Raw genomic sequence first — 9,773 nt, 5'->3', positions numbered from 1 at the left:
TTACCTCCTCCTTATGGTGCGTTCACACCAAACGCGAACGATCGCAAGAATGTTTTGTGTTTACTCGTGCAAAAGACTCGCTCTATTTGCGCATCAAAACCGCGTGTAAACGAATGCCAAGACGCGAATATACGCGAGAGGGAGGGGGGCTCCCACGCCACAGCTGTCTGTCATCAAACAGAAGACAGTGGAGGCTGGCTTGACTTTCATTTCTGAAGTGGAGGCTGGCTTGACAGTAACAAGGTTGAGCTCGCGGACATTGAATGGGGAAGCCGGTTATACTAAAGTGGGCAGAGATAACTGCTACAACAGCTGATAGCTGACAGACAAAGTTTTTCACAACTCACCACATAATCCTCCTCCCTCTCTGTCCTCACAGTGAGCTCCTGTTTATTCCTCATCCCATAAGAACAGGTAGAGTCACAGAGTTTGGGGAAGCTGCACGGTGATAGAATCAAAGTGTCCCATATATTTCAGATGAGGGAATCTCCGCTGGTCCATACGTCACACAACACACGTCACCGGGGGATCTGCACGCCGATTGGCTATCGCGCTGCGATTCATTCGCTTGAGTTCAGATATTTCAACTCTTGCAAATCGTTCGCGCAAATGAATTTGCTTCATACGTGCGAATGATGCGCGCCATTCGCGCCGCCAGACCAGTACTCGCGTCTCTGCATTGACTTCACATGTACTTCATTCGTGCGAATGATTCTATTGGCGTATGGTGTGAAGGCACCATTAGATTTCACCTTTAACACCGCCTCTGAATAAAGGATTTGTATTATAATTATCGTGCAAACTTCTCAAAATATCACGTTAATATTAACATATCACTACGCCTATCACCAATGCATATTTTCCAATTAAAGCAAGTCATGGATTTAAAAGATAAGTGAAAGTAAGCACAATTCTTCAGAATCAAACAATTCAAAGTAATCTATGACACAGGGGAAATACATCGTACCTTAAACGTCAAAGATGAGTTCTCATTAATGATTATCATTATCTTAGGATGCAGATTTCATAAGTTAAGTTACTTAAGTTAAACTTCAGTTAAACATAATTAACAGAACTTCTAACACAGGGTTTACACAATACAACATCTAACATCTTCTCCTCTAGATGGCGGTGTTGACCACATGGAAGAAAACCCAATTAAAACATGTTTCATAACTTTGTCATTATACATCGTAGAACTCTGGGGATTTCAGTATTCTTATCAAAGTCTCAAAAGGGAAGTTTTTATCTTACCTTCAGAATGCTAAAATCATGGAGAGAGGGAGAGAGAGAGATTTGCTGCTCTAACAAAATCCAAATCAAAACTACATTATTAATCTTACATACACTGACGTCAGATTAATACATACATACATACAATAGATACATGATTCACATGAGCACACCTCCAAACTGCAGCGTGTCCCCTGCCACAGAGCAGAGAATCTGTTTAAAACCCCAAGCCTGCTGGAAGGAGTCCAGATCTCCTGTCGCCCTGTAATACTTAAAGTCAATCAGGAGTCTGGACTTCGTGTTCACACACACTAGCTGTGTCTCAATTCAGGGGCTGCATCCTTCGGAGGACACAGCCTACGCGGTCTGCGGAGGTGAGTCCTTCGGAGGCACGTTCTAGGGCCGCATTAACCGTTGTGAAATGAGATGGTCTGGCCTTCGGAGGATTTCCGGGTTGGGTCACCAAATGTTCACGCCCTCACCTTTACGTCAAGATTTCTACCGTCCAGGCCCGCGAAAGTACAGACAGACAAAGGAAGTGAGAAGTGAAGAGAAGGGAAGAGAAGACCAGAGAAGTGAAGAGAAGACAAGAGAAGACCAGAGAAGTGAAGAGAAGACCAGAGAAGTGAAGAGAAGACCAGAGAAGTGAAGAGAAGACCAGAGAAGTGAAGAGAAGACCAGAGAAGGGAAGAGAAGACCAGAGAAGGGAAGAGAAGACCAGAGAAGGGAAGAGAAGACCAGAGAAGTGAAGAGAAGACAAGAGAAGGGAAGAGAAGTGCAGAGAAGACCAGAGAAGGGAAGAGAAGAAAAGAGAAGGGAAGAGAAGACCAGCGAAGACAAGAGAAGTGAAGAGAAGACCAGAGGAGGGAAGAGAAGACCAGAGAAGACCAGAGAAGGGAAGTTATGGAGCCAGCAATATTACTTTTATTCATGTTTATTTATGTTATGGCGGTGTAAGGAGAGCCAGAACCCAGATGCCGAGTCGAACAAAAAACGTTTATTTTTCAAAAAGGTAACAAACAGAAAATCACCTTGACGGGAAACAAGAACAAAAGGTCAGAAATAACTAAGGGTGTCCAGGAGGGAAAAACTCACTAGAAACAAAAACTAGAGAAACAACGCTGAGCACAATACTAAGACAGAAGATCTTTACGGGAGCGAGGACACACGAGACACAAGCATGAGCGGTAATCTTCTGGCACTGAGGAGAATTTGGAGCAGGCTTAAGAAGCCGGGCTGATTGCGGGATGAGAGGCAGGTGTGTCTTGTGAGCCTTGCTCCCGTGGAGATCGTCCCCGCCCCTCTGCATGTACCTGCTGAGGGAGAAAGAAAAAGGATCAGGAGGGAGGGCAAAACACACACAAAAAACCAGACCATGACAGTACCCCCCCCCAACGGACGTCTCCAGGCGTCCTACCCGGCTTACCCGGGTACCTAAGGTAGAAGTCCCGCAGCAGCTGCGGGTCGAGGATGAGGGAGCGCGAGATCCAGGAGCGCTCCTCGGGACCGTATCCCTCCCAATCCACCAGATATTGATATCCTCGGCCCCGCCTGCGGACGTCCAGAACACGGGTGACAGTGTACGCTGGGTGACCCTCGATGAGACGGGGGGGAGGAGGCGGCGGCACTGGCGGTTGGAGAGGACTGGCCGCGACAGGTTTCAGGAGGGAGACGTGGAACACCGGGTGGACGTTCAGGGAGGCAGGGAGGCGGAGCCGGACGGCACTGGGGTTGACCACTTTCTCCACCGTGTAGGGACCGACGTACCTCGGGGCCATTTTCCTGGACTCGGTCTGGAGGGGGAGATCACGCGAAGACAGCCATACCTCCTGACCCACCCTGTAGTGGGGAGCAGGGACCCGGTGACGGTCCGCCAACCGCCGATTCCGTTCAGCGGTCCTACCTAGCGCCGCCCTGGTCTCACGCCACACCCGTCTGACCCGACGGAACTGGTCCCGAACCGAGGGCACCGACGCGTCGGATTCCTGACTGGGGAATAGAGGGGGATGGAATCCTGTGTTGACCATGAACGGGGACATACCCGTGGCCGAGCTGACCAGCGAGTTGTGGGCATACTCCACCCAGGGAAGGTGTGTGGCCCAGGAGGAGGGGAGCCGGGAAGCGACGCAGCGGAGAGCAGTCTCGAGGTCCTGATTGGCCCGTTCCGTTTGCCCGTTAGATTGGGGATGGTAGCCGGAGGTGAGACTGGTGACGGCCCCCAGAGCCCGACAGAAAGTCTTCCACACCTGGGAGGTGAATTGTGGACCTCGGTCCGATACAATGTCCTGAGGAATTCCATGGAGCCTGAACACATGCTGGACCAATAGATTGGCGGTCTCTAAGGCGGAGGTAAGCTTGGGAAGGGGAACAAAGTGAACCGCCTTAGAGAACCGATCCACAATTGTCAAAATGGTGTCGTTTCCCTCTGAGGGAGGCAGACCCATAACGAAATCCACTGCAATGTGAGACCAAGGGCGTGGGGGAATGGGTAGGGGCTGGAGGAGACCCGCCGGAGGCCGGTGTGAGGCTTTGTTGCGAGCACACACCGTGCAGGCGGCAATGAAGGCTCGAACATCCGCAGCCATGGATGGCCACCAAAAACGCTGCTGCACCAAAGCGAGGGTGCGGTGGACTCCCGGGTGGCAGGCTATCCGGGAGGCGTGTCCCCAAGAGAGCACTGAAGATCTCGCTGCCACAGGAACGAAAAGCCGTCCGGGGGGGCACCCGTCCGGCACCGTTTGTCCCTGAAGGGCTGCCTGGACTTCTTTTTCGACCTGCCACGAGAGCGCCCCTACCACACAGGCAGGGGAAATAATGGTCTCATCGCTGGATTCCCTCTCTTCCTCGGAGAACTGTCGGGATAGCGCATCCGGCTTGGTGTTCCTCGAGCCAGGGCGATAAGTGAGGGTGAAGGAGAACCGACCCAGAAGGAGAGCCCACCGGGCCTGACAGGAGTTGAGGCGCCACGCCGTGCGCAGGTATGACAAGTTCTTGTGATCCGTCCAGACGATGAATGGTTGTGCAGAACCTTCCAACCAGTGCCGCCACTCCTGAAGAGCCAGAACCACCGCCAACAGTTCACGGTTTCCTACGTCGTAGTTGCGCTCCGCAGGACTGAGACGACGCGAGAAGAAAGCGCAGGGATGGAGCTTGCCGTCCGCAGGCTGGCGCTGGGAGAGAACGGCCCCGACCCCCGTATCCGAGGCATCCACCTCGACCACAAACCGCTGCTCAGGATCTGGGTGAGTAAGTATAGGTGCATCTGTAAAGATGTGTTTCAGTGAACAAAAAGCAGCATCAGCAGTAGGAGACCAGTCAAAGTGTACTTTACTCGAGGTGAGAAAAGAGAGAGGGGCCGCTATCCGGCTATAGTCTTTTATAAACCTCCTGTAAAAATTGGCAAACCCGAGGAAGCGTTGTAGTTGCTTGCGAGTGGTGGGAACGGGCCACTCCCTGACTGCTCCCACCTTTTGAGGGGTCGGCCCGAAGCTGCCCCTTTTCCACCACGTAACCTAAAAAACCCACAGAAGACACATGAAACTCGCATTTCTCGGCCTTGACATAGAGCTTGTTTTCCAGGAGTCTTTGTAAGACATCCCGGACATGACTAACATGTTCATCTAGTGACCGTGAGAAAATCAATATGTCATCGAGATAAACAAACACCACCTTGTTCAGTAAGTCACGTAACACATCATTCACTAGACATTGAAAAACAGCAGGAGCATTTGTCAGTCCAAAAGGCATCACCAGATACTCAAAGTGTCCCAGGGGCGTGTTAAACACAGTCTTCCATTCATCCCCCTCACGGATCCTGACGAGATGGTAGGCGTTTCTCAAATCTAATTTGGAGGAGACGCAGGCGTCGTGTAGGGGGCTGAACGCAGAGTCTATGAGGGGAAGAGGGTACTTGTTTTTTATCGTGATGTCGTTCAGTCTTGTGTAGTCAATACAGGGGCGGAGTGTTTTGTCCTTCTTCGAAACGAAGAAAAAACCCGCCCCTACAGGTGAGGAAGAGGGGCGGATCAACCCCGCCGCTACCGAGTCGGTGATGTAACTCTCCATAGCCTCCCTTTCAGGCTTGGAGAGATTATACAACCGCTCGGTAGGGAGGGGCGACCCAGGAAGCAGCTCGATTGCACAGTCGTAAGGTCGATGAGGGGGTAGGGTGCCGGCAGAGGTCTTACTGAACATTTCCTTCAAGTCATGGTACTCAGAGGGAACATTAGTCAGGTCAATTACCTCGGGTTGCTGGGAGGAGCTGGAGATCCGGGCCGGAACTGCAGATTGCAGGCAGTGAGCATGACAGTGGAGACTCCACTTGCGGATGGTGCCTGTAACCCAGTCGATGTGGGGGTTATGCCGCTTGAGCCAGGGGATGCCCAAGATAACATTGTTAAGGGGGGAGGTAATAACAAAAAGTTCAATATGCTCGTGATGATTACTGGAGAGAAGTAGCTTAAGGGACTCAGTCTTGTGAGTAACAATTTCCAACAATTTACCGTCTATAGAGTGGATCTCCTTGGGTGAGGTTAGTTTATACACAGGTAGACCATAGGTTTTAACGAAATCAATGTCAATGAAATTGTCATCTGCCCCCGAGTCGACCAAAACCTCGACCGAAAGGGATTGTTGTGTGGCGAGAATCGTACCTGCAACCCTGAAGCGTGAAGCGGAGGGAGACGAGATTCGGCTCACCAGGAGCCTCCTGTTCCCTGGTGAGCCTGGCCTTTTGGCGTCTCCGGACAGCGGCTGGCGTAATGTCCCCCTTGGCCGCAGTAGAGGCAGAGTTTCCCAGTCATCCGCCTCTGTCGTTCCGCTGGAGTCAAGCGCGCCCTTCCGAGCTGCATGGGTTCCTCCGCCGGGGGTTGGCGGGACTCGTGAGCGAGGAGGGTGGAGCTTTGAGTAGGTGGTGCGGGGTCCTGGACGGGGAACGAAGAGCTGGCTGCAGGTCGTCGTCTCCTGGTGTCCAGTCTTTCCCTAGTCCTCTCCCTTATTCGGTTATCTAGTCTAATGGCTAACTCTATGAGTTGATTAAGTGAGGAGCAGTCTTCACGTACTGCCAGCTCGTCTTTAATGTCACTAGAGAGCCCTTTACAAAAAACAGCCTGAAGAGCTGCGTCCCCCCACCCGCTCTCCGCGGCTAGAATGCGGAAACTTATGGCGAACTGTGACACTGACTGGTTTCCCTGCTGCAGATCTAACAACTGACCCACTGCCTGTCTACCCTTGACGGGGTGGTCGAAAACCCGCTTCATCTCTTCTGAGAACAATGTATGGTCAGTGAGGAGCACTGATTGCTGCCCCGAGATGGCTAAGGACCAGGCGGCTGCCTGTCCTGTGAGTAAACTCATGACAAAAGAAACTTTAGCTGGCTGGGAAGCGTATGTATTAGGCTGTTGGCTAAACACTAGTGAACACTGATGTAGAAACTGAGTACATGTCCCTAGATCGCCGGAATACCTGGCTGGTATCGGGATGTAGGGCTCCCTGGTCTGCTGCGCCGGGCTGGAGGTCTGGTCAGCTGCTCGGAGTCGAGAGGGAGCGCCGGAAGGTTGAACCATTAGGTCTTTGATTGCCGTCAGCTGACCGCCCAGTTGAGACACGCTGGTGCTGAGCTGCTGGAGGTGTTCCATTACCTTGAGCAGGGAGGCCTCGTGTTGATTTATCAACAATGCTTGGTTGGAGATAACCATCTTGATGTTCTCCGACTCTGCTGGGTCCATGTTGGCCAGAAGATTCTGTTATGGCGGTGCAAGGAGAGCCAGAACCCAGATGCCGAGTCGAACAAAAAACGTTTATTTTTCAAAAAGGTAACAAACAGAAAATCACCTTGACGGGAAACGAGAAACAAAAGGTCAGAAATAACTAAGGGTGTCCAGGAGGGAAAAACTCACTAGAAACAAAAACTAGAGAAACAACGCTGAGCACAATACTAAGACAGAAGATCTTTACGGGAGCGAGGACACACGAGACACAAGCATGAGCGATAATCTTCTGGCACTGAGGAGAATTTGGAGCAGGCTTAAGAAGCCGGGCTGATTGCGGGATGAGAGGCAGGTGTGTCTTGTGAGCCTCGCTCCCGTGGAGATCGGCCCCGCCCCTCTGCATGTACCTGCTGAGGGAGAAAGAAAAAGGATCAGGAGGGAGGGCAAAACACACACAAAAAACCAGACCATGACAATTTATTTCATGCTGGAGGAAGAGGAGAAGCGCCGCCGTCGTGGCCGGTGGCTAGTGTATCTCTGGCTGAGAGAGGACCGCAGAGGGGTAAATATGTTATTTAAACCCACAGTAATATTATAAGTATGCAGCTATTGTTTAATTAACAATTTCCCTTCACATGTTATCCCCTCCTTTCCTAATCCAGACCAGACACCTGTACTGCAGGATAAACCTGGCGGTTCCTGTGCTCCAGAGGTTTTTCGGTCAGGGGGATACAAGACCTGACTTCAGGCTGAGCAGAGAGTCTCTGGCAGTGCTGCTGGACCTCCTCCAACAGGAGCGGAGACATGGATGGGGTGCCACAATTGAGACCTTGGTGTTCCTCTTCTGGCTGGCAAGTGGGGCATCGTACAGGGTGGTCTTGAGGGTGTTCGGGATGCCTTGCTCCACTGTCCACCGCATCGTCCAACGAATTACTGCGGAGGTGGTGGCCGTTCGCCACAAGGTTATCTGCCTCCCAAAGACCGCAGAAGATCTTGCGGCAGTAACTCATGGGTTTGCAGGGCTGGCAAGACACGCAGCCTTCGGGAAAGCTGCAGGAGCAATCGACGGCTGCCATGTCAGGATCAAGCCACCAAGTAGCCCTGATGGTCACTGTTATAAGAACAGAAAACTGTTTTACTCAATAATACTTCAGGCAGTTTGTGACCATCAGGGCCGCTTTATTGACACGTACGTGGGCTGGCCGGGGTCGGTGCACGACTCCAGGGTACTCCGGCACAGCCCACTGTACAGGCGGGCGATCTACCCTCCTCCAGGGCACTTCATCCTCGCAGATGGTGGGTACCCCTGCCTCCAACGACCACTCCCCCTCATCACTCCCTACAAGCGGCCGGTACAAGGTGTGGGAGCCCAGCGCTTTAACAGCCATCATTCCAGGGCACGCTCTATCATTGAGTGTGCCTTTGGAATGATGAAGACCAGGTTTCGCTCCATCTTCCTGCAAGCGCTGGCGGTGCACCACACCTTTGTGCCTCAGGTACGTCATCACTCAGCATGATTTATTTCTAATGCTGAAGAAGAGTAAATCAACATTAATGAATTATTTATTTTCATTTCAGGTCATAACAGCATGTACAGTCCTGCACAACATCTGCCTGGGGGCAGGTGACATCATGGCCCCAGAGGATGAGCTGCAGGACGACATACCGGAGGATGAGGGGGAGGAGTTGGAGGCCGTCAGTGGTGCTCCATGGCGGGACCAGCTGTCTGCCCTGGAGGAGGTCAACCCTGACCACGACTATCTTTAGTGGGCAAGTAAAATAACTTTTAAACTGTTATTCCTATTTAAAGTGTTCTGTAAACAGCGTTGTTTGTTGAAATGTTTGGGGGGGGGATTCTTCTATCTTAATAAGGGGTTGTGAAGTAGTTTTGTTTGCACTGTTTCATTCTTGCCACTTTTTTAAACATATTCTTAGTGACATGGCAGCCGTCGATCAAGTCAGCCCTGCAAACCCAGTTGATGGACGATGTGGTGGACAGTGGAGGCATGCACCTCCAAACGATGTCCCACTGAGGCAGAAGACACCAGGGTCTTTATTGTGGCATCCTATCCAGCCCAGCAGCACTGCCAGGGACTCCTGCTCAGCTAATAACTGTACATATTTCAATTTGTTGTCATTTATAAATTGTACTTAATTTCATCTAATCATTTGTCTTTGTTGTGTAATAACATGGTCATTACTGCCGTACAAATGTACATATATGTAAATGTATAGACTGCCCACATGTAAATATTGATCATCGTTCTCACTGCACCTTCAATAAAAGAGAATATCCAGTCCCTTGTCTCTTGAATATGAAAATAATTTACTTTATAAACATAGAAAAAGTCTGTACAAATAATGCTCAAAAATAAATTAGGTACGAAATTTACGAATATAAATCATAAACTGCAATAACAATATAATGAAAACATATTCAAAATAAATTAGGGCCTCTCAATCATCCGCTCTAACAGGGAAAATAGGCGGTTCATATTGTTGCGGCTCTCCTCCGCTCTCCTCTCCTCTGCCTCTCTCTGCAGCAGCATATCCTCCTTAATTAAGGTGAGGAGGTCATCCTCTCCTCTCCTCTTCCTCTTTCGGCTTGGCCGGCCTTCCTCCTCCTCCTCCTCCTCCTCCTCCTCCACCTGCTGCGCGCCCGCAGCACTTGGCCCTGGTTTGTCCTCAGGAATGGAGGCAATTAGGACAGGGGGGTTAATTGACGGCCTCTGTCCCAAAAACTCGTCCATGAGGACAAACCAGGACCACGTGCCAGCGGTGGCCTTTCCTTCGACCCCCTCTCCTGTCCCGGGATCTTTGCAGTCCTAGGTC

General features: G+C 51.0%; 1 protein-coding gene across 1 annotated transcript; it reads left to right on the top strand.

The window, feature by feature from the left end:
- Nucleotides 1-7,410: 7,410 nt before the first annotated feature.
- LOC117811472 (protein ALP1-like) lies at nt 7,411-8,708 on the top strand. The gene is made up of 3 exons (XM_034681804.1): nt 7,411-7,503; nt 7,604-8,437; nt 8,520-8,708. Exons 1-3 carry the CDS (start codon nt 7,411-7,413, stop codon nt 8,706-8,708), a joined length of 1,116 nt encoding a protein of 371 aa, XP_034537695.1.
- Nucleotides 8,709-9,773: the final 1,065 nt, after the last annotated feature.

The sequence above is a fragment of the Notolabrus celidotus genome, chromosome 1 (genome assembly GCF_009762535.1).
Source record: "Notolabrus celidotus isolate fNotCel1 chromosome 1, fNotCel1.pri, whole genome shotgun sequence".
NCBI lineage: Eukaryota > Metazoa > Chordata > Actinopteri > Labriformes > Labridae > Notolabrus > Notolabrus celidotus.
This window is presented reverse-complemented; position numbering and strand designations above follow the sequence as displayed.

What these genes read in the sequence shown, in the direction of transcription:
- LOC117811472 (XM_034681804.1), top strand. Translation starts at nt 7,411, where the DNA reads ATGACAATTTATTTCATGCTGGAGGAAGAGGAGAAGCGCCGCCGTCGT. An exon ending in TGAGAGAGGACCGCAGAGGG is followed by an intron (nt 7,504 to 7,603) that starts GTAAATATGTTA and finishes TTCCTAATCCAG; the next exon opens with ACCAGACACCTGTACTGCAG. An exon ending in ACCACACCTTTGTGCCTCAG is followed by an intron (nt 8,438 to 8,519) that starts GTACGTCATCAC and finishes TTTTCATTTCAG; the next exon opens with GTCATAACAGCATGTACAGT.